A 25,419-nucleotide genomic window follows, 5' to 3' on the forward strand; every position below is an offset into this window, starting at 1 on the left:
GATTGGCTCCCCCTACCCCCGCCCCCTCCTCTTTGCAGCTCGGGGGAGGCACCCAGTGAAAGGGTGAGCTGGGAAGTGCGGAGAGGGAGACTGGCTCTCCAGCAACTCAACCCCCTAAACCTGAAGCCACGGGTCTTGGGGGTGGAGGAAAAAGCGGGTCCAAAAAGGCCCCACTGGGGGGAAATCCAGCCCCCAATTCTCAGGCACTCTTGCCCCCACCGCCAGCACTGGTTAGGGTAAGTCTCCATCTGAGTCTCGTTAGTCAGTCTATATGTAACCCTATTTTTTTTGTTGTTCCCCTCCCATGTGTGGGTCTCTGAGCTTCCCGCTATTCCTCCCCTACATACCCCCACCCCCGGCCAGTGCCCCCACCCTGCTTGAAGGGTCAACCCGGCCTCTAAAAATAGGCTTCTCAGGCCAGCGGACTACAATTTTCTCTCCTCTCAGAAATACTCCAACCCTCACCCACTCCAAGACCCTCTCTCTGGGCCCCATTCCTTCTCAGGGTGCCTTCTTTCCTGATCTAATGACCCCCACCCTATTGGCCAACTGGGGAGAAAAGGAAAAGATAGTCAACCAGATCACTTTCTCAAGACTTTCTTGCTCTGTTTCTTTCAATTTTCCTGGCCTCCCTTCTATCACCTGCTCTGACCTAGATTCCTGCTGTTTTCCATAAGATTTGCAGGGGGGTGGGGGGGTGGGGTGACAGGGTTTGGGGATCCAGGTGGGGGAATGAATGCCTTTGTTATGAGCCGCATTCCCTTCAACTAGCTCCTTTTCTGAAGCAGGAGTCTAGCACAGTGCTGGGCTACCTCTGGCTCCCAGGAATGGCTGTCTACTGAAGGACTGAGCCTACTTCTCTGACCTTACCCAGGATGCTGCCTGGACTCCTAGCCCAGGACTCCCAACCCCCCAACGAGAATAGAAGGCAGTGTCTGGTGGGTCTGGATGGTGTGGTGGCAGTGTCCCAGGTATTCCTGCCTGCTGAATGGCTCCTGTGGAAGAGTGACCTGTTGAGACTAAAAGCTTCAGCTAAAATGACCCCAACACATTCAATGTCTTCAACTGGATTTAATTTCCAAGCATTTGATTCAATTAACCCAGCAGGAATTATGGTGGGAGATTGGGCATGAGAAGGGGACAAGTAGCCAAAGGAAGGACTGTCTTTGGGAGCAATGTCCAGCTCCTGGCTCTCCCCTGGCTCTTGAGGGTCCTACACAGACCTGGCACAGACACTGGGGAATGAACCCTTTTGGGGTTCAATTTTAGGACAGGATGGGACTCCTGATTAGAGTCCTTAGAATAAGATGGGCCAGAGATGGGTGGACCTTTACCATGCAATCATTTATTACCTCATGCCCTTGACCTGCCCTTATTCACCCATAGGAAAGACTGGCAGGAATCCATAAGCAGTCCGAATGGGCTGGCTGTCCTCTTCAATACCAAGTTTGGAGATAAGGGAACTGTTTTCTCCCTCCTTCCATCCAGAAGGCAAGGGAGGCTACACCTCTCTGAACCAAATTTGCTTCCTCTGTGGCCAGGAGAGTCCCTAAGGATAGGCAGGGCCAGCCGAGCCAGATAGGACCAGCACCTGAAAGATTAATTTTGTCTTTGAGAAGTGAGTTCTGGGTGAGATTAAGAGGGGGGAAAAAGAAAAAAAAAGACACTACAAAGACTGTCCCATACAAATCAATTTTTAATAATTTCAGCTTGCCACAAGCTTCCAGCTCCAGTTCCTCTAGGTTTATCATTGTGGAAAACACTTGAATGACCCCAGGCTTAGCTATCCATCTTGTAACCATAGGTGACCCAGCTGCTGATCTCTTAAGAATCTACATCTGTCCGTGGCAGCATGTTGGTGGATTCTCTGCTCCTAGTCCATGTCTGCTCAATGTTGGAGCCAGAATGCTAGTTCCAAAGGAGGGCAAGCATCCCTCCCTTGAAGTTTAAGTGGAACAGCAACAACAGAGGTCCCTGACTTCTGCTCACTGCTGGATTCCTGCACTTAAACTCCACTCTTCCTGAGCTGCTTGCTCTCTGCCATCCTGAGACTTTAGAAAGTGTTTCAGGGATTGAGGATCTCAGAGCAGCAGCTACTTAGGAGGCATCGAAGGCCAACTTCTCAAATGTCAGGAGACTTGCCCGCATTTCCACCGGGAAAACAGGTAGACAGAATGGCCTCTCCATGATGCTCACCTGGCCTCTTGTAGATAGATGGAGGGTACTCTGCCCCCAGCAGGTTCTCTCCCTCCCAGGCACCAAACCACAGCAGGAACAGATTCCTCCCCAGAGGAAATTCTCAGCAGGCTGGATGTAAACAACAGCCGGGTGAGGGGGTGGAACTCTGGAGGGGAGCTCAGCAGAGGCAAGAGAGGCTCTCAGAGGAGGGGGTGACTAGGGAGGTGGGGAAGCTGCTGGAAAGGGAATCTGCAAAGTAGGCACCTGAGGGCTCCAGAAAACCTGTCAATGTTTATTTCACACACACACACACACACACACACACACACACACACACATACACACACACCCTGGATAGTTTAAACCAGACTGAAAATGAAAAGCTCAAGCTGTGACCCTTCGGTGCTGACGAATCAATGGGTTGGAAGATAGGGGAAAGCTAACAGGTACTCCTGGTACCAAGAACCAAATCCAGAAAGTGGTGGCCAGACAGCAGAGCACTGAGTGGATTCTAATCTTTAGTCTCCCAGAGAAGTCAGCTCTGATTTAGAAAAGAGAAAAAAGGTACTCCATTCCTGCCCTACCCTAAGCCTGAGCTAGGAGTTCTAATGACTGGACAGACTGCTGGCTGGGGCAGGGGAGACAGATTTCAAGCCTAGCTCAGCCCCAGGCCAAAAGAAGCAGAATTAGTTCCACCCAGATCTGAGAGTTGTCTGTTTTCAGAAGCCTAGGAGAGCCACTGATCCTCAAGGTGTTGGCATCACCCTAAGGCTTGCCCCAACAGCATCTGAAAATGTCAGTAGCCACAACTTATATATAATCTCAATTGGAAATGTGAGGGGATGTCCAGGAAGGCCACCCTGGACATCCCTACATTCTTGAAGGCTTCTCTGTGCCCACCCATCCCTCCCCAATTATCCCTGGCTTGCCCTTCCTGGTCCCTGCTGTCCATGCTCCACTGAAGTACGGCCTTCACCAAGAGAACTGGGTGTCTGTATTGTTCTCCAACCTTGGGGACAGCTCCGTCTCCCCTTACTTCCCCTCCAGCCCCGAAGTCTCAAGGATAAGGGTGGTCAGTAGCTGCTCAGGTTGGCATGGCCTCAGGAGATAGTGGAGAACTCCTTCAGCAGGACTTCCTGGCTGAGTGTGTGGAAGGCCAGGTTTCTCCGCACGTTGGTGCTAATGGATCGAACCTGGGAAAGGGTGGGGGAAGGTAGGAGGACACAGGCAGAGAGAAAAGAAGAGAGAGTCATTACAAACAGGAGAGGGCACTGCCTGAGGCACAAGGCCATGATTCAGTGCCAGAAGTTTCTCTCAGGAAATGAACCCTTAACAGCTATCTTCCCTGCAGGCAAACGAGCAAACAGGTCGGTTTGGTGATAGTGGGAAGAAAAGAAAGAGACTGAGAGACAGAAACTCTCCAGTATTCGAGAAGAGGATTCAAGCGCCTGAACAGGTAGGAGCAAGCAGGGCAGGAATGCAGGGCAGGCCTTTGTCCTGGCCTCAGCCATGCAGAAGGATGATTGTCTGGTCAGTGGTCTAATGGAGAAGGAGAAACTGACACTAGTGGACTCTAGCTCTGGAGCTACCTCCCTTTCGATGTGTTTCTAGTCTCCTTACTCTCCCTTTGCATTTATCTACTTTTTCTGGGCTGGAAAGAGCGTTTAGATGCAGCCCTTGCCTGGCATAGATGGCAGGAGTGTGATCCAAGGAGGCCAATGACCAGGATTAGGTCATATAGCTAGTGAAGTCCCAGGCCTGGGGCAAGACCCAGGTTTCTTAATTGCTAGTCCAGCACTTTTTCCACACCACAGACATACCTCCCCACTTTAGAGGAAAGTCTGGAGTGTAACCCTGCCATGTCCCTCCTGCTCACCTCACATGCTTTCTACCCATGGACCCAGAACCTTGCAGAAAGGGGTGCCTGGGTCAGCAGGGAAAAAGATCTATGGAGAAGGGGTCAGAGGGCCCAGCTTCCCACTCGGAGTGCATTCCAAGAAGAATCCAGTAGACTCCGGAAGGAGACTTGTTCACGAGAAATGGATGTAAATGTTGTATGAGAGAAAAAGGGGCTGGGGAGGAAGGAGAAAAAGAATGTGCATCTGTGCTGGGCCCCAAAGTCCAGGGAGCTTTCAGCCAGACCCTCCTTGTTCCCCTGTGCCAGAGTGCAGCTATAAGAATTGAGTAAGACAGCAGCTTTGAGACAGAGTTCCTCTAACCATCTCCTCCACAACCCTCCCCATCTTGCAGTAACTCACTCTTTGTTAAGTCTTGGCCCTCAGTAATTCCCCCACATCACCCCATAAAAATACCCTGCTATATCTCCTTATACCAATGGCTTCACTTTTCCCAACTAACTCATCCCAGAGTATGTCTTCACCCTTGGGAAGTCCAAAACCCCAGGAATGTCATGTCAGGGTCAGAGCTGGGCTGGGTTTAGTACAGATGAGCTAAAATCCAGCACTTCATCTTGGACTTGGCACAGAGTGGTAAAAGCTGGGCTGGCGCACTCCCTTCCCCAGTAGTGGGAGGTCTGAGGACATGGGGAGTAGCTAAAGAGGCCTGTGTGTTCTGGTCTCAGCCCCCAGCCAGAACATGTACAACCAGGTGGGCAAAGTGGCAGGAGGCTGAGCTTTTCCTGAGAGTAGATCTGAGCGCAGCGCAGTAGAGGGACCATCAAGAGGGAGAGTCCAGTTCTGTGAAGTGAAGCTGACTGCGAGGTGGAGTAGGAGGCAGAGCACATGCTCACTGGCTCCAGGTGCCAAGGGTGGGGGCTGCAGGAAGTTGAGTGAATGGGAAGTGGGAGTGGGGACAGAGAGCAGACTGGAGAACTAGATTGGGGGTGTGGGGTGGCCTCAGACTAGGAGCCAGTTAGGAATTTAGGAAGTGACTGCATAAGGAGGAGAAGCGTCAATTACTCTCGTTAGTTTCTCTGAGGACGGGATAAGGAGTAATGAGCCAGAGTTGCTACTGGGAACATATGTCAAACCCCAGGCCCAGCTGGAACCGTGCAAGGGCTGTCGCCATGGATGCAGAAGAGAGGTGGGCAATGCCGCCTCAAGCTTCTCGCCCTTCTTATCCTGGCATTAGTACCCTGGAGAATGTCTTTTCTCACTGTCTGGTCCCAGACTGCTTTGGGAGAGAAGTTGCACACCCAATCCCAGAAGACCCCTCAAGTCTTATTCCATCATCCTTTGGCAAACTGCAGTTGCTCCCTACATGCCACCTGCACAGTAGAACTCAGTGGCTGGGAAAGGGCCCCCAAAAGACACAGGTAGAGACAGAGGCATGGCAGACTCACCAGCTCTTTGAAGAAGGCAGCTTCCTTGTGCTGCTCCGAATAGCGCTCATACTGGTCCAGGCCATCCTGCAGCTTCAGTGTGAGTGTGTCATAGTTGGCTCGCACTACCTCCAGCACCTGGGGAAGGTCAAAGGCCAGGCAGAGCTTAGACCAGGCAAACTCTAGATCATTTGGCCCCATGCATGCCCCTCCTGCTGCCCTACTGCATTGAACTTAGCCTGGGGCAATACCCTCAGAGGGCCTTGCTCACTACTTATCACCCCTTCCCTCCCCCCAAAAAAACCCTGGTCACAGGGAGCAATTCCTCAGGATTCGGGGATCCTTTCTACTCTCTTCCATTCCCTACTTTTCCTGACAAGTCCAGCCTGGCCACTGAGGCTGTTTACTCTGGGTATGGTAAAGGAGCGTGAGAAGAGCCACAGAAATAGTAACTGTCTAAGCTAACCAATGTCCCCATATCATTTATGTTTTCTCAGCCACATCCTGCAGCTTTCTGTAACCAGGTTGTCACGGTTGCACAGTAAGACTTTGCCAATGTCTCCTTCTTTTCCCCTTTGTGGGATCCACATTTCCTCAGTCCTGGGATGCTCCTCAGCACCATCTGCCACTTGTTTTCATCTCTCAATGCCAACTCAGTCTTCCTGTTCATTGCCTGGATCATACTTTGGGATATCCCAGCCTTGGAGTTTAGGGGACACTTTATAGACTAAGCTAGAGATAACATCATCTTTTGTTCTGATGAGGGGGTCTCTGCCCCACCATGCCTCTCTCTGACTCTCTGTGGCAGGGACTCAGACCTCCACTGACTCCAGGAACCTTGTATCTCTGTGGTTCCAAAAGAAAGGAACTATCATAGCTGGTCTTGATGTGACTTTAGTTTATAAAACCATGAATTAAAGGCAAGGACAATTAGGAAGAGAGGCACTACATCAAGTTAGAAGAAATGAGCTGGGCAGAAAGGAGAGATCAGGGGAGAGAATGACCTTAACTGTGCTAATCTGGGTGATAGCTATTTCGCAACTTGATCTGATGTGGGAGGGAAGTCTGTGATGTCAGGGAGAGCTCTCCGCTCAGTAGGGAGTTTAGGAGATTAAGTGAGTAATGAGGGAGGCTTAGCTCTTAACAGCAGATAGGAGTGAAGGGGATAAGCCAGAGTCTGAACCCGTGAGAGGGAGAGGATGAACTCCTGAGGGGCTCAAAGGTGCCTCTTGTGGCAGGGCAGACTTTACTTGGTGGCCAACACTTCTGCCTGCCAAGAATTCCTGAGGAGAGAGTATGGATGGAGAACACAGGGAAGGCTGTGTCCTGAGTCTGAGGGAAAGGACAACTAGAGCAAAGGTACTGGCCCATGCTCTGGGCTTATAACCTCCAGACACTGAGCTCCTGAAGGTGACTTTGCCTGGTTATGGATCCAAAGACCCTAGTAGGGGCTGGCTCCTTTGCTTCTAATTCCATTTGAAAGCTCTGTCAGCAGGAGGACCAGTACCTACAATGGCAGTCACCCACAAAGTAATCTAGTCCTCTCATGTACCTGGGCTGTGCTCATAGCTAGAATATCTACAGCCAACGCCTTGGCTCAGAAGTGAATGGCTCAAGCCCAGAAAAAGGCAAAACTCCTCCAAGATAGAATCAGCCCTCACACACCAGGCAAAATAAAATAATACATGCCTTCTCAAACTCTGAACAAGCCTACTTTCTTTCATCAGCTGTTGGGCTGGTGCGCTTCCTAGAAACATGTCCACCACCTCAGCTCAAAGTAGCCCCCAATTCAGTAAGCCACATGCTCTCTAAGGAGTCCATACTGGCCCTCTGCCCCCACGACCCTCAACAGACAGGAACCTGGCAAGGGGCCAGAGAGAACAGAACTGGGAGTCCCACTCTTACTATGAGATCTCAGATGGTTCACCTAACCTCTCTGAGCCTTAGCCTTTCTCTCTAGAAAACAGAACTTATATTCACCTTCCTAAAATGACACGGGAATAAAAGTTTTGAGTTCCTGAAAGTAATTGATGGAAACATTATCATCCCAATGGTTAAACCGCTCTTGGGACTCAAGAGGAACTGTCTTCACACCCTGTTTTAAACAATCTCAAAGATCCTATGTGCATAAATTATTTTTCACTGAAAGAAAACATCTTATGGATTTAACTGGAAGACACATACGGCCTCAGTTTAGGGAAGACCTGGTGGGAGGAGCGGACCTAAATCCCTCCCCTGAGGTCTCCTGAGGCGAAGGGCCTGACATAGGCCTTGAAGTCAGAGAAACCTGAAATTTGGTCCCATCAACCATTAATTAGCTATGTAAACACATACACATTACTTAATCTCTTTGAGCCTCAGTTTTCTTATCTGTAAAATGGGGGTAACACTATCTACCTCATAAGGCTGATGTGAGGATGAAATGAGAATTGTCCAATGTCTGGCACATAATGAAGTCAATAAATGGTTACTAATTTTATGATTAAAGCTTCCTTCTGGTGACAATGGGCATTTGGCAGTTCTGCTTATCCCCAGATAGTTTTAACCCTAAGCCTGGAGCTGGGGCCTTGTACATCTTTACTTAGGCTATGGCAGATTCTAGTGAGGAGAAAACTTCAATCAATATGAAAGCAGGTTTCCCATAATGACCTCACTGTACTGAGTAAACTGGCAATGCATCAGCCAGAAGTCAGAGAATATCCAGTATGCCTTGCCAACCTTACCAATCTTGGGAGTGCAAAGGATACAGGTTATACTAAAGAAAAACTGAGCCAAGATTCCCACAGATTCCCTTGCATCATACAGGTTCTGAGACTCTTGGCCACATCAGGATCAGGAAGGAGAGAGATACCAGTGCATGGTTAGTTCAAAATTGCTGATGAGTTTTCAGACACATTCACACCCTCCCTTTAGCACACACAACAGATATTCCCCACAAACTATTCAATGGTCTGTGCCCCATTTTTTTTTAACAGACCCTTCAAAATGGGAAGTAACTTCTACCCTAAAGATAGCAGCAAAGGAGAACAGTCAAGTTGGAAAACTTCCTGGCAATGGCTATCCAGCCTTGATGTCAGAGGGCTTTGCCTTGTGCCTGAAAAATTGCTTAGTCTCAAATTTCTGTTGGATTGAACTCCCAGCATAATGAGAATTAGGGGACAACTAAGTAAAAAGATGTGACCTGACAGCAAGCTTCTGTTCATTACCTTCTCAGTATGAACACTCCTTACAAGGGCATTTCAGAATGGATCAAACCTGATTTTTACGAAATTGAAACTATGGACTGTGTATTTGGGGCATAAAGTCACATTCTTTCCCATCCTTTCAACCTTTTGCTCATCCTTTCTGTAGGATTTATTTTCAGCATCAGGGCTGAGCCTGAACGATCTGCCCTTGAGGTGACAGGCCCTGACGAAGCCTAAACTGTCAGCACCAGAGTCACAGACCTGTCAGAGGTAATGGCCCTCACTACAGCTGCTGTCTCAGGGGCCCTGCTTGCTGATGGGGAAGTTTGTCCTCAGAATTAGCTGACACAGTAATGTAAAGTGGAGGAGGTGGTAGATAAAATAGAAGAGACCTTGAATTTCTTCATTTTAACCTGGCTGCCCATTCACTGGTTTTGCAGCTGAGTCTAAACCAACTTAGTGGCTCAACCCTATTACGTGCTTTCATCTGTGGAAATGTGCTTCATGGTGGTTTGTCTTGATTCCCCATTTTGCCCGTTAACTCCTTAAAGGCAGAACTTGGCTCTGGGGGCCTTAGTAACCTATCAGAGTGCTGAGAACAGTGCTGGGTGTACTGTAATGGCCTAACTCCAATCTTGTGTGACCTTGATGAGAGATTCCTTTCCTTTTTGGTTGGGCCTGAGTGTTGCTAAATTAGTCCACAAGCATGTTGGATGTTTACTGTTTCTTAGGACTCTGTTAGGCGTTGTGGAAAATCTATAATGTAACCCTGGGTCTCTTTCTTCAGAGTGCTGAGAATCCAGCTGGGACACAGACAGTTTCAGTGAGGAAATCAACAGTAGTGGCATGCTTGTTTCTCCAGAAGAGGGCCCACCACTGCCTGTCTACACCTGCTAATGTATAAACCTCAACACAGTGTGCTCTTTCCTCTACAGTAAATCTCTCATTGGTAAGCCTCTAGAGGACAGGTCACTTCCAGAAAGTCATGGAGGGGAGCATTTACTTATTTATGACAGGAGTTGGAATTTCAGGTCCTAAAAAGCAGCTATTCGACATATTAAAGCGAAAGGAATAATAATAACAGCTAAGGTTATCAAGCACTTTCTGTGTCAAGCAGTATGCCTGGCACTTTATATACATTACCTTATTTAATCCTTACTACTGGCCCTATATGATAAACATTATTTTTATCTCCATTTTACAGATGAGTAAACTGAGGCTTACCCAGATCCACCCTGTTAGTAAGTGGTAGAGCTAGGATATGAGTCCAGGCAGACTGACTCCAGAGCCATAGCCTTAACTATGTTATCTTGAAAATTACTAGCTATTGGTTGAAACTCTTTTTCAGGGTCCAGGCACAACTAGACCCAGTAGCGATGCACCAAGATCTTTACTTGGAGAACATCTTTGCAGTGCTTCTTGTTTAGCTTTAACTAGTCCTGAATTTGGAAGAATACATATGGATTATGGAGGAAGAAGAATTGGCTTTTTGCTTCTCTATCATCAGAATTCCCCTTCCAAGCTGTCTGATACTTGATCACCACTTAACTTAGTTGTAAGCATGCCACTGAGAACCTGTCCTTAGACTGGTGAAATTACAAGGTCAGGGATACACCTTTATTGCTTCTGGGAGCAAAGAGAGTTGCTTCTCATTGGAAAATCCATAACCAGTATTGGGGAAGGTCTGGTTTGGGGAAAGTAAAGGACGGTGAGAAGCTAGATTAGGTCCCTTCAGAGAAAATGAAAGGTCAGAGCTCTTATTTCTCTTCAGTCTCTTGCCAAAATTTACAGAGCATTTTAGCCCTCTAACAAATCCAGAAAAGGGAATTAGGCAATGCCCTGAGTAGGTCATTCTCATTTTTAGAAGAAAAGTTATCTTTTGAGTTTGAGGAAGTTTACTGGGTAGTAAGTAGAAGGAGAATGGTTCCGGTCTTCCTGGCTAAAAAAAGCTGTATTTAATTTCTGTTTTTCCTCCACAGACAATGAGAGGGACCTCAGCCTACATTTACCATAAAAACTGCCTGCAGCTATTTGGACCTTCTTCCCCTCTCCATTTGTCACTGACCATTACTGAAAGACTATTCTGTGCTCAGCACTATTTCTCTTACTTACTTATTTATTTTTCAAAGGTACTATGTCCTCAATGAGGCAATAATCACACTTAAGCTTAGAGACATCAGAATTTTTTTATTTTTTATTATATTTTTAGAGAGAGGGGAAGGGAGGGAGAAAATGAGGGAAAGAAACATTGATGTGAGCAATATCGATTAGTTGCCTCTTGTATGTGCCCCAACCAGGGACTGAACCTACACAACCTAGGCATGTTCCTTGACTGGGAACTGAACCAATGACTTTGCTTTGTGGAACAACACCCAACCAAGCCACATTAGTTAGAGAAGCACTATTTTTTTTTAGAGACTGGACATTATGCTAGAGCAATGAACAATTTAGAGGGGTGGCATGGAGAGCAAACCTGTTATTCAGACATTCTTGGCTCTGTGGGCATAAGTATGGGTTTGTCCCAAATCTGGAATCATTTCCAAACAACTTTCTATGGAACAAGATCTTTCATTATTTTCTCCATCATCAGCCTGCTGAGTAAGCAGTACCAGTTCAGCTCCCTCTAACTGATGGGAGAGAGAAGCAAAGGCAATGTCTAGACTTATGCCTTGTGATGCTCTTGCTTATGGTTTCAGAACTTGATCTCAAGCTCTCCTTGCCTGCCTTGCAAAATAAGTGGGGCCAAAAATCATAATCTCTAACTAGTGAATAAATATCTGAAACAAATCATATGGCCAGAGGCCAATGGGAGAAATAGATGGATATTATCATGAAAAATCCTCTAAAAAGCCTCCATCTTCTTTCTTCCTTTGAACCACTATGTATATCTGTTTCCAATCATCCAGAGATTTATTTTTTTCTATGATTGGAGATTTGGCTGCAATAAACTGGAACAGCATGGAAGTGGGCAGGTACAGTCTCTTTCGGAGAATGGAAAGTTGGCCCTGAGGTATGCGCATTCATTGCAGAAAGGATTCAGCGAATCCTTTTAACACCCACCCAAGCCTAGAGATCACCTGACAGCTGTGGCCAAAGAAGCCCAATTAATTAAAGACTTGAATATCAAGCTTGTAAGTGGGTATTAAGTAATTAAATAGCAACCAAAACCAGGTTTTGCTGATAATGAGTTTGGAGTGGTCTGTAAAGTTTTTTTTGTGGTTTACACCAACTACCACAGGGCTGAGCAGGGTCTTCAATTGCTAATGGTGGAAACTGACATCTCTGGAGTTCTGAGGACCTGGGAATCATTAAAGATCAAACATCAAACGTGCTTCCCCAGATTACCTTCCCAGCTCTCCACAGATCATGCATGCCTCCCACTTGCTAGGAGTGAATTTGAATTCTTTGAATGTTTGTTTTCTGATAAATCAAGTTTAACCCGTAAACTCAGGAACATGCCCCTAGTTAGAGTAGGCTGACCATATAGGAAGAGTACTGGATTAGGAGTAAAAAAACTATTTTCTAATTCCAACTTTGTGTCTTTGGGTAGTTTACAACCTCTCTGGACACCTGTTTCTTCATATGTGAAAGGAGGGCCATGAATTAGGTATCAGGTAGGTGATTTCAAAGGTTCCTCACAGAACTATTATTTCTATAATTTTATCCCTTTGGTAACACTCTGCCAAAAACAGGTATGGTTGCCTTACATGTCACTATCCTCAAATATCAGTGATAACGCCATACCTTCCTGGCCATCATTTTAATCACCTGATTCATCTTACTTGAATGCATCAAATACTTTCTCTTTCCATTTTTCTTCTTTGCTTCCATCTCAATAGCCTTCATTCATTTGGCACCTTCTATTTGCTAGATGCTATCATATATTTTAAGGTTTATTTTATATATCATCCCTAATCTTCATAATATTAGAAAATATTATGATGATGATGACTACTTTACAGATAAAGAAACTAAAGCTCAGACAGATCAAGAACATATAACTAGTAAATGATGATGCGAAAATTTGAACCCAGGTTTCTGATTTCATAGTCTCTTTTCAATTACATCCCACTGCACACTTCTTACATTCCATGTTTTATTTCCTACTCTATAAGAAGTCTCAGTAAGTTCCTCTATTGGTGTCCTGTGGTTTTATCCTCATTTGCCAGCCTGGCAGAGCAGTCATACATGTTGCCTGGACTGGGAGCAGGCTGGTCACAGACTTAAGTACGCTGCCCAGATAGGTTATACTGGAGATGTTAGATCACGGAGAAGAGAATGAATGCAAGTTTGCTGTCAGGTCAAATCCTTTTGCTTAGCTGTTGCCTAATTCTCATTCTGCTGGAATTCAGTCCAACAGAGATTTGAGACTAAGCAATTTTTCAGGCACATGGCAAAGCCCTCTGACATCAAGGTTGTATAGCCATTGCCAGGAAGTTTTCCAAATTTAAAACCCAGGAAAGAAGATAATGGACTCTTTAAAGCAAAAAATAACAACAATGTACTTTGAAACTTAATAACAAACCTTTAGGAAAACTGTATGACAACACTAGTACAAAGAACAGGAGGGGGGCAAATGGAAATAAACTACTGCAATGTTATTACATGTCACATGAAGTCACATAACATTATATTTTAAAAATACACCATGATCAGTTTAAAGGTGCAAATTGTAAGCCCTAGAGCAAACACTAAAAAAATAAAACAAAAAGGTATACAGTGAACATAAAATGGAAGTACTAAAAAATACTCCGTTAATCAAAAAAAAGCCAGAAAAATAATTGAAGAACAGATGAGAGAAATAGAAAAAAAAGCAAGATGACAGATTTTAACTTAGCTGTACTGATAAATTTAATGTAACACTAATTAACAGACAGATAACTGGATATTAAATAACATCTCAACTATGAGCTGTCAAAAAGAAATCTATGTAAAATATAAAGACAGAAATGTTGAAAATAGATAAAAATATATCATATAAACACCAATTGAAAGAAAGCAGATTTACTATATTAATATCTGATAAAGGAGACTTCAAAACAAGGAATATTATCAGGAATAAAGAATGAAATTCATAATGATAAAGGGGTCAATTCATTAATAACACAATTCTATATGCATGTACACCTAATAACAGCTTTAAAATTCTGAATGAATCAAAAGTGACAAAGCTGAAAGAAGAAATAGAAAAGTCTACTACAGTTGTAGATTTCAATACTTCCCTCAGTAACTAATAAAAGAAATACAGAAAATCTGTATCTGTAGAAATTTAAACATTACCAACCAAATTGATCTAAAGGCATATATGTAAAAAAATTCTACTCAATAGTAGAATATATATTCTTTTATTTTAATTAATTTATTTTTAATTGTTGTTCTCTTACAGTTATTCCATTTTTCCCCCATTGCTCTCCCGACCCGCCCACCCCCTCTTCTCCCAGTTAATCCATGTTCTGTTGTTCATGTTGAATATGTATTCTTTTAAAATGCATGCAGAACATTCAACAAGACAGACTATATGCTGGACCATAAAAAAATCTCAATAAATTTTATAAAAACTGAAATCACATATTATCAAACTACCAGGGAATTAAATAAGAAATGAGTAACAAATTTATCTGGAAAATGCACAAATAATGAAAGCAATACAACATACTTCTAAATAAAAGAAATGAAAAAATAATTTTTGAACAGAATGAAAATGAAAACAAAGCATACCAAAATTTGTGGGATGTTAACATGGAAATTTTATAGCTCTAAATTTTTATATTAGAAAATAAGAATTAAAATCAATCAACTAAGTTCCTATCTAAAAAAATGAGAAAAAGCAAATTAAGACAAAGCAAACAGAAGGCAATAACAAAGATAATCATATAAATCAATAAAATAGAAAGCAGAAAAACAAATGAAAATCAATGAAACTAAAAGCCGACTCTCTGAAAAGATTAATAAAATTGATAAACCTCTAGCCAGACTGATCAGAAACAAGAGAGAAAACATATGTGTTACCTATATCATGAATGATAAATCCGATAGACATTTAAAGGAAAAAAAAGAGAGTATTATATATAACTTAGGCCAATAAATTCAACAACCTCTATGAATGAATAAAGTTTCTTAAAGACACAATAACAGTGTTAGGCTCAAGAACAGGTAGAAAACCTGGAGGTCCTAGCCACAACAATCAGACAAGAAAAAGAAATAAAAGGCATCCAAATTGGAAAGGAAGAAGTAAAACTGTCATTATTTGCAGATGACATGATACTGTATATAAAGAACCCTAAAGGTTCCACCAGAAACTACTAGAGTTGATAAGTAAATTCAGTAAAGTAGTAGGATACCAAATAAATATTCAGAAATCGGTTGCATTTTTGTACACCAATAATGAATGATTAGAATCTAAGAAAACAATCGCATTTACAATTACATAAAAAAATACAGGAACTTCCGGCCTAGATGGAAGTGTAGGTAGACATGCTGCATCTCCCTCCACAACTAAGAAGGAATACAACTACTTCAAAACTGGAGATAACCAGAAGTTCCACAAAATCAAGCTGCATGGAAGTACAACAAACAAAGATATAAAGAAAAAAATACTCATTCAGGCAGGTAAAAGGGGCAGAGCCAGGGTGGAGAGGAAATGGTGTGGAGGCGTTGGAGGCGGCGACAGCAGCTATGGCCAGATGATGGAAAGCACAGTTACACATTTTTAAAACTAGGGAAGGACACCTGGGGAGCACTCCCAGCACCAGACCAGACCACGTGGCTCACATTTCCAGTGCCAGGGAACATAAAGCCTCACTGCTTCTCTGAGAACCACGGCCAGGGCTACAGCTAGAGAGGTGCCAGTCCCATGCAGGAAATGGGAGAAGTGCCTAGAAAAGGGGCAAGTACTGAGCAAGCAGCATTGTTTCCTCCCAGATTCCTCCCCAACATACAGTGCCACAACATGGTGAAATGGGTTGCCAAATACTGACGAATACCTAAGGCTCCGCCCCTTACAACATAATAGGTGTGACAGCTCTACCTAAGACACAGAGACAAACATAGGAGCCTGTCCAGTTGACAAGACAGAGAAGTATGGCCCAAAAGAGGAAACAAATCAAGGTTCCAGTGGGAGAACTAAGTGATGAGGAGATAGCCAACCTAACAGACACAAAGTTCAAAACATTGGTGATAAAGATGCTCACAGACTTGATATGCTTGAGTATAGCAAATGCAGAAGGGAAGAAGTGAAGGCTAGGCTAAGTAAAACAAAGGAAAATTCACACAAAACCAATGGTGAACAGAAGAAAACCAGGGTTCAAACAATGATCTGGAATATAAGGAAGAAATAAATAGTCAATCAGTACAGCAAAAGAACAAGAAGTGTAAAAATTATGAGGATAGGCTTAGGAACCTCTCAGACAACTTTAAATGTGCCAACATCTGAATCATAGAGGTGCCAGAAGAAGAAGAAGAGGAAGAGCAAGAAATTGGAAACTTATGTGAAAAAATAATAAAAGAAAATGTCCCAAATTTGGCGAAAGAAATAGACATACAAGTCCAGGAAGCACAGAGAGTCTCAAACAAACTAGACTCAAAGAAGACCACACCAAGACACATCACAATTAAAATGCCAAAGGTTAAAGATAAAGAGAGAATCTTTAAAAAGGTAAGAGAAGAGAGTTACCTGAAAAGGAGTTCCTATAAGACTGTCAGCTGATTTCTCAAAAGAAACTTTGTAGGCAAGAAGGGACTGGCAAGAAGTATTCAAAATGATGAAAAGTAAGGACCTACAACCAAAATTGCTCTATCTAGCAAAGCTATCATTTAGAATGGAAGGGCAGATAAAGTGCCTTCTAGACAAGGTAAAGCTAAAGGAGTTCATCATCGCCAAGTCATTATCATATGAAATGTTAAAGGGACTTATTTAAGAAAAAGAGGATCAAAACTATGAACATTAAAATGACAACAAATTCACAACTATCAACAACAGAATAAAAAGTAAATAAAAATAAAAACAAGAACTGAGCAGAAAACCAGAATAGGAACAGAATCAAGGTATGAGGATCATTTGGAGGGTTGTCAGCTGGAACGGGGAAGGGGGAGAAATGGGGAAATGGTGCAGGGATTAAGCATAATTGGTAGGAACAAAATAGACAGAGGGAAGTTAAGAATAACATAGGAAAGAGTAAAGTCGAAGAACTTATATGCATGACCCATGGACATGAACTAAGGGGGGTGGGATTGATGGAAGGAAGTGGGGTACTGGGCAGAGGGGAGCAAAGGGAAAAGAAATTGGGACAACTGTAACTGCATAATCAATAAAACATACTTTTAAAAAAACTTAGGAATAAGTTTAATCAAGGAGGTAAAAGACCTTTACTCAGAAAATTACAAGCTACTGAAGAAAGAAACTGAAGAAGATACAAACAAATGGAAGCATATACCGTGCTTATGGAGAGGAAGAATAAGCACCATCAGAATGTCCGTACTACCCAAAGCAATCTAATGGCATATTTCACAGAACTAGAACAAATAATCAAAAAATTATATAAAACCACAAAAGTCTCTGAATAGCCTCAGCAATATTGAGAAAGAAAAACAAAGTTGGAAGTGTCACACTACCTGATATTAAACTATACAAGGCTATATAGTAAACAAATCATGGATGGACCTAAAGGGTATTATGCTAAGTGAAATAAGTCAGTCAGAGAAAGACAAATACCATATGATTTCACTTATATGTGGAATCCAAAGAACAAAACAAACAAACAAATTGAAATAGACTCATAGATACAGAGAATACTCTGATGGCAGCCACAGGGGAGAGGCATTGAAACACTGGGTAAAAAAGGTTGAAAAGTTGAAGGGATTAAGAAGTACAAATTGGCAGTTACAAAACAGTCATAGGGATGTAAAGTGCAGCATAGGGAATACAGTCAATAATATTGTACTAACTATGTATGGTGCCAACTGGGTACTAGAAATATTGGGGGAAACACTTTGTAAAGTAGATGATTGTCTAACCACTATGCTGTAAAAATTATCCCTAAATATATTGAAGAAATTAAATTAATATTTAAATGCTACCCACAGAAGTACAGTAATATTTGCAATTAATTCTGAAATGTACTAAGAAATAACATGGGTTGATTAAGAGCCATCTTATGGATCAGATATGTGATAAAGTATAGTAAAATGTAAATGACAGAATCTAGGTGGTGGTTATATTGGTATTCACTATATAAGTTTTTCAATTTTACTGTGTTTGACATTTTTCATAATAAAATGTTTGGTAAAAATTTCTTCTCACAAAGGGAACTCTAGGTCCAATAAATCATGACTAGTCAAAAAAAGTGGTCTGGCAGTAAGCTTTTGTCTTTTTTTGGTCTTACTATTCCATTTTTCGTTGGGGCAAGAATCACTCAGACTGATATATCACTTCCTCTAAGCTAGTAGCTCTTAGCATTTCAACAATGCCAAGGATTCCCCTCATCGTACTCTGCCACTGCCTTCCTCCACCACTGGCATTCTTCCCTGACAAATTAAACAGACTCTGGGTAGCAATCAACAGTGTTTAGAATAATTTTGAGCTGGGCACCAGCCACATAAGGTTTTTTTAAGTGAGTGCACTTATCTGGACTTCCTAATAAGCTCAATCATTTGCCAAGCTTAGGGACTTACATGTATATCATGGACATCTAATGAAGATTCTGCCTTTGCCTTTTTTATGAAACTGACGCAGGTATGAAATGATCATGACTTTTCACGTGGAAACTCACTCCAAATAAAGGTCATTAACCAAACTTTGATGGGTTTATAATGAGGCAGTATTTCACTAGGGGACGAGAAGAACAGGGAAGTTTATTTGTCCTCCTTAGGCTTGTAAAGGGTCAGGTGGGGCTACTGCAAGCATGCCAAATACATCGCCAAGTGAGGTCTACAGGAAAGCACATGGACAAAGGTCTAACTAAGCAAGAAAGTGGTGAACCTGATTCTTATACTGTGAAGTCCTCAAGGGTGGGCCAGTATGATTGTTGTATTTTTATAGCCCCTGGCTTGGCACGCAGCAGATAATTTCTGTACTTTTGCACAAAAAAGAAATAATAAAATCTGGGGAACTTGAAGTTAGGGCACCCATTATTCCTTGTCTTATTGCACCAACCAAAGACATACAGAAGCAAAGAATTCTTAGATCAAAGCAGATTCTGGAGATTTCCTGGCAGGCAAATTGGTTCTTTTTCAGAATACTTTGTTTCAAAGTGGCAAAGAAAGAAAGAGAAAGGAAGGAAGGGAGGGAGGGAGGGAGGGAAGGAGGGAGAAAGAAAAAAGGAAGAGAGAGAGAGAAAGAAAGAGAAAGAAAGAAAAAGAGAAAGAAAGAAAAGAAAGAAAGAAAGAAAGAAAGAAAGAAAGAAAGAAAGAAAGAAAGAAAGAAAGAAAGAAAGAAAGAAAAGAAAGAAAGAAAGAAAGAAAGAAAGAAAGAAAGAAAGAAAGAAAGAAAGAAAGAAAGAAAAAGGAAGAAAGAAAGAAGAGAAAGAAAGGAAGGAAGGGAGAAAGAGAGGGAGGGAGGGAGGAAGGAAGGAAGAAGGAAAGGAAAGAAAACAAGCCAATAGCACAGGAATTAGAACAAATAGCAACCGCATAACAAAATCATAGACCTCACTGAATGAGCATCCCTCCCTACACTGGGTGCTTACAGTGACTTTCTGTCCAAGATAACCTGCATATCTCTCCAGGCACAATTATTTAATATAATTGTTTGGAAACAAGAATCTAAAAGATGGACACAAATCTCTTAGGATAAAAAAAGGTTAAATACTTTTTTAAAGGGAACTTTTTTCTTTATACAGGCACCCTGCATTTAACATGCTGACATTTTTTTCCTTTTCTATTTCCATCTAATATACTTCAGGACCAAGCACAACTGCAGAACGAATTTAAGCTGGGTACTTCTCCCAGTTCATCCATGTCTTGCAAGCCTGTCACCAAAGGGCCACTGTCCTAAGATTTATTGATCTGACAGACTGGCTCTTCCTTTCAGCAAAGTGGATCAGATAATGAACCTCACAGTGGGTGATTAGTGAGAGGCCATCAGATGGTTAAAGAAGTGGTGACAGTGACTCTTTAATTTCCCTGGGCAGCTGCCCCACCTCTCTGACTTTATTTGGCTGAAGCCCTAGATACCCCTTGTGAAGCTTTTCTTTGCACTAATTATAGATCCAACACGCCCAGATCCTTACCCTGCACTAGCAAGGCATGCAATCACACTAAGAGGCAGTCAAGGTAATGGGAGGTAATTAGTGTGGTACACTAATATCACACCAGACCACCTTCTCAATGGTTCATTGTGGGCAGCCACTACGCCCAGCTCAAAGCAAGATGCAGCTGTCTCTGTTCTCCCCACCTGAGGTTTCCTTCCTTGGAAACATATCACATCTCAGGGAGGGAAACAGAAACCATGGTCTGTGCACCTTATTCACTGCCAGTTCAACATCAGGTCTCTGTCTTCCTGCTGAGATGCACTAGATATCCCTCCCTAAGAGAGAGTTTTTTATCAGAAATCTCATTTGTGGGCTATCCAGTTTCCCTTCTGGCTGGCTGGGTCATTTATTTTTAAGATTGCAACTTTCTTTGAGCAGGATCACTGTGAAAGGTCAAAGTGCTGTTATGGTAGTTAGCAAAAACATTTCCAATTAACACAGCTTATGATAGAGCTAACAAGTTTGCATAGCAACACTTCTGGCCTCTAATGTTACCACAGTAGCAAACTATGCTTTTCTGAGCATACCTTACAGTTTTAAGCTATCTATTCGGGAATACGTTTTGGTGGAAATAAAACAAAAGTTCCTAAAGATCTATTTGGAAGGAAGGAGGTGGCTAAAAATCAGACTGAAGAAGGAAGTCCTACCTGTACATTCTCATCTAATAACTGGATAAAGGATCTTTCTTAGGTTAAACCAGGAAAGCAAAGGCCTGGAACCTTTTGAAAAGCTGACAACTACTGGAATTCCTATAATCTGCAACACTATTCCCCCTATGCACTGCCTATCATGCTTCACTGGCAATGAAGCCTGACTGGGGAAGACCAAAAGTTTATGTGATGGGCCTTTCAAAATTCGTTCTTAGTTGGAGAAAATGCTGATAGTGGCAGAGAATAATAATAAGATGAGCTCTTCACCAATGACTTCAGCATTCATCTAGCTTGGCTCTGGGACATTAACTTTAAGAGTCTTCATTTTGCCTTCTTTAAAAACAAAATGAAACTACAGAAGTCCCTCTCTATATCGTGGTCCACTTATCGCAACCTCTCTGTATTGCGTGATTTTTAAAAATATTATATTTAACTATTTATCGCGGATTTTTCGCTATATCACGGGATTTTGCGGTACTGTATACGTATGTTGTTAAAGTCACGTAGGTTTAAGAGTGTAGAATATGTTTAAGAACATAAGTAGTGTTTATAAAAGTGTGGGAAAGGTTAATAAGGGACTGGGAATGGTTTATAAGTGTGTGGAAAGGGTTTATAAAGCCTTAAAATATATATAAATACTAAAATAACTGTAAGGTTCCTACTTTGCGGATTGGCCATCTAGAATGTAATACCCATGATAAATGAAGGAATACTGTACTACTTTAAAGACAATTAAAATTCAGCCCTGGTCAGGTGGCTCAGTTGGCTGGAGCATCATCCCATGCACCAAAAGGTTGCAGGATCAATTCCCAGTCAGGGCACATACCTAGGTTGTAGGTTCAATCCCCGGTTGGGGTGTGAGTGGGAGGCAACCGATCGATGTTTCTCACATTAGTGTTTCTCCCTCTCTAAAATCAATAAAACACATCATTGGGTGAGGATTAAAAATATATATACATAGCTCTGACTATAGTGGCTCAGTTGGTTGGGTGTCCTGCAAAATGAAAGGTCACTGGTTCCATTCCCAATTGGGACACATGCCTAGATTGCTGTTTGGTCCCTGGCCGGGGTGCTTGGGAGAGGCAATCAATCAATGTTTCTTTCTCTCATTGATGTTTCTCTCCCTGTCTTTCTCCCTCCCTTTCCTTCTCTCTAAAAATAAATTTAAAAACTCATACACACACACACACACACACACACACACACACACAATTAAAATTCAGGGCATTTCAAGATGGTAGTGGAGAGAAAAGCTACACTCACCTCCTTCCAGGACCAAAATGGAATTACAACTATATTAAAGAATAATCATCCTGAATAACCAACTGAAGATTAGATGAAGAGCAGTCTTACACCATGGGTTTACAGAAGAAGTCACATCAAGACTGGGAGGAAGAACAGAGACGCGAAAAGTGCTGGCTCCACTCCTATAGGAGGTGGCTGAAGTTCTGGAGAGATGTCTCAGCTAGGGGCAGGGGTTGTTGCCCCTGAGAAGCATGGGGCCAGAGCATTAGAGCTGAGCCAAGGCACCCATAGAACCTCCAGCTATGAAAAGCAGTGGGGTTTTTGGGGGCCAGAAAGAGACTGGAGTCCACTACAGACACATGCACCATCTTAAAGGGCCAACACACAAAATTTCATTTCCAGTGACTAACCCTGGGGTCTAGCAAAGGGAGGGCAGAATGGATTAGTCATGTGAGGAAAGTCTGGGTTTTGTGGCTCCGGGGAGAGATCTGGGGTGACAGCCACCAGGATCCCTGTGCTATCATTCTCCCATACTGCAGAGACATCTTTCTGGGGTGGAGCACTCCCCTTGTGTAGCATCAGCCCGAGGGACAGCAATTGCCCACACTCTGGACTTCCTCTCATCTCGCCCTGAGGGACTTAGGCCCTGCCGAGGAGTCAGCTGCCTTGGCCACGGTGTAGAGACTCAGTGGGTGTCAGTGACTGAGCTGTCTGGCTTCGGGGTGGGGGCCATTCCCCTCACTTTCCAGTGAACCTGACTGGTGCTTCCACCACACGAGATACGAGAGAACCTCCTTTGGGCTTCTGGCAAACGCACCTCTGGGCTCCGGAGGCCCCACCTGCCCAGCTCCTAGTGGCTCTGTCCTGCCGCAGTCAGGACAAAATAGTGAAAAAAATGACTGGCTCAGGGTGGGGAGCACACGTACCACCTTCCCTGAAGCCTGACCAGCACCTCCCCTCACAGGAGATCCACTAGCCCCATCCTTCATATCAAGATACCAATGGTGTACTGCACAGAACTAGAATAAATATTCCAAAAATTTATAGGAAACCACAAAAGACCCTGAACAGCCTCAGCAATCTTGAGAAAGAAGAACAAAATAGGAGGAATCATGCTACCTGATATCAAACTATACTACAAGGCCACAGTAGTCAAAAGAGCTTGGTACTGGCATAAAAACAGACATACAGATTAATAAAACAGAACAGAAAACCCAGAAATAAACTCATATCTTTATAATCAATTAATTAACATTTGACAAAAGAGGCAAAAACATACAATGTGGTAAAGACAGTCTGTTCATTAAATGCTATTGGGAAAATTGGACAGATATATGCAAAAAAAAAAAAAGAAAAGAAAAGAAAAAAAAGAAACTAGACCACCTTCTTACACCATACAGAAGAATAAACTCAAAATGAGTCAAAGACTTAAATGTTAGACTCAAAACCATAAAAATCTTAGAAGAAAATATAGGCAGTAAAATTTTAAGATGGTTCTCACAGCAATGGCTTTTCTGATATATCACTTCGGACAAGGGAAACAAAATAAAATTAAACAAATGGAACTACATCAAATGAAACAGGTTTTGCACAGCAAAGGAAACTACCAACAAAATGAAAAGACAAGCCACTGAATGGGAGAACATATTCACTGATACATCTAATAAGAGCTTACTATCCAAAATTTATAAGGAACTTATAAAACTCAAAACCAAAAAAAGCAAACAATCCAATTGAGAAACGGACAGCCCTGGCTGGTGTGGCTCAGGTGGTGGGCGTCATCCACAAAATGAAAGGTTGCCAGTTCAATTCCCACTCAGGGCACATGCCTGGGTTGCAGGTTCAGTCTCCAGTTGGAGTGCGTACAGGAGGCAGCCAATCAATGTTTCTCTCTCACATCAATGTTTCTGTCCCTCTCCTCCCTCCCTCCCCCTCTCTCTAAATTAAAGAAATAAAGAAATGGGCAAAGGACCTGAATAGACACTTTCTCCAAAGAGGACATATAGATGGTAATAGACATATGAAAAGATGCTCAACACCACTAATCATCAGAAATGCAAATTAAAACGACAATAAGATATCACCTCACCCATGTCAGAATGGCTATCATGAATAAATCAACAAACAACAAGGGCTACGAGGACATGGAGAAAGGGGAACCCTATTGCACTGTTGGTGGGAATGCAGACTGGTGGAGCCACCATAGAAACAGTATGATAGAGTTATCATACCGCAAATAATTTAAAATGGAACTGCCCTGTGACCCAGCAATTCCACTTCTGGGAATATAGCCAAAGAAACCCAAAAGAGTAATTTGAAAGAATATAATAAGCACCCCTGTGTTCACTGCAGTGTTATTTATAATAGCCAAGATTTGGAAGCAGCCCAAATGCCCATCAGTAGATCAGTGGATAAAAAAGCTATGATATAGTTACATAATGGAATACTACTCAGCAATAAAAAAGAAGGAAATCTTACCTTTTTGATAGCATGGATGGACCTGGAGAGTATTATGCTAAGTGAAATAAGCCAGTCAGAGAAAGACAAATACCATATGATTTCACTTATATGTGGAAACTAATAAACAAAATAAACTAACAAACTAGAAATAGATTCATAGATACACAGAAAAGACTGACAACTGTCAGAGGGGAAGGGGGTTGGGTGAAAAAGGTGAAGAGATGAAGCAAAGAAAAAAAAACTCATAGACACAGACAACAGTATGGTGATTACAAGAGGAATAAAGGGTTTGGGGGAGGTAGAGGAGGGTAAAGGAGAGATAAATAGTGATGGAAGGACACTTGTCTTAGGTGGTGAACACAATATACAGATGATGAATTATAGAATTGTACACCTAAGACCTATATAGTTTTATTAACCAGTGTCACCTCTATAAATTCAATTAAAAAAATAAAAATAAAAGCAAGACTCAAAATGACATCATCATTGGATGTAAGGGTAGAGTAATGCATCAAAGTGTTGAGAGTAAGTTTTTAATTAAATCTAAAATTGTATACTCATTTGAATAATTTATGTGGGAAAAATACAAATTTTTAAAAATATGTTGACAAAAATAAGAGCCTACCAATTATGTATTATTTGTAGAAAACATTTATATTAGGTCAGTTATACTCCAATAAAAAGTAAAAATATATCCAAGAAGTTAGAAAAAAACAGAATCCAAGAAAGAATAAAACTAATTGAGGTTGAGTCAGGTTTGGGTGGGAAACTAGAACCCCTTAGAGTAGAAGAGAGTGTCCCAAATTAAAGTGGGAACAGGAATGTATGTAAATAAAAGTATTAAATTATTTTAATTTTAATTATTAACTTTTAGAGAGGAAGGGAAGGGGAGGTGGGGGGAAGGGAGAGATTTGTTGTTTCATTTATTCATGCATTCACTGGTTGATTCTTGTATGTGCCCTGATCAGGGACTAAACCCCTCAACCTTGGCATAAGGGGATGATGCTCTAACCAACTGAGCTACCCGGCCAAAGCCAAAAGTATTAAATTACTTACTGTTATAAAAACAACCCCTAGAAAGAAGTGAAATTATAAATGGGGGAATATGGAGGAAGGCAAGGGCTGGTGTGAGCCCTACATTATTCATATTTTACAATAGAGTATAAATAGATATT

General features: G+C 42.3%; 1 protein-coding gene and 1 long non-coding RNA gene across 6 annotated transcripts in view; one reads left to right on the forward strand and one right to left on the reverse strand.

The window, feature by feature from the left end:
- The first annotated feature begins 73 nt into the window (after positions 1-73).
- LOC150010530 (uncharacterized) lies at positions 74-10,759 on the forward strand. 2 transcript variants are annotated; one of them, XR_016511245.1, is made up of 5 exons: positions 74-236; positions 3,530-3,634; positions 8,810-8,913; positions 9,431-9,592; positions 10,623-10,759. It is a non-coding gene; the product is annotated as an uncharacterized LOC150010530 (long non-coding RNA). The 2 variants fall into 2 exon arrangements; XR_016511246.1 differs by lacking the exon at positions 8,810-8,913.
- ARMH3 (armadillo like helical domain containing 3) overlaps positions 3,154-25,419 on the reverse strand; it is a 205,219-nt gene continuing 182,953 nt past the window's right edge. For all 4 annotated transcript variants that reach the window (XM_090278464.1, XM_090278461.1, XM_090278462.1 and 1 more), the window contains 2 exons: positions 5,480-5,596; positions 3,154-3,371 (listed from right to left, as the gene is read on the reverse strand). In XM_090278464.1, the coding sequence (XP_090134590.1) occupies positions 3,279-3,371; positions 5,480-5,596 (210 nt within the window). In that variant the 3' untranslated portion in view covers positions 3,154-3,278. The remainder of the gene's footprint in view (positions 3,372-5,479; positions 5,597-25,419) is intronic.

This window comes from Furipterus horrens, unplaced genomic scaffold, assembly GCF_987537825.1.
Source record: "Furipterus horrens unplaced genomic scaffold, mFurHor1.1.pri manual_scaffold_5, whole genome shotgun sequence".
NCBI lineage: Eukaryota > Metazoa > Chordata > Mammalia > Chiroptera > Furipteridae > Furipterus > Furipterus horrens.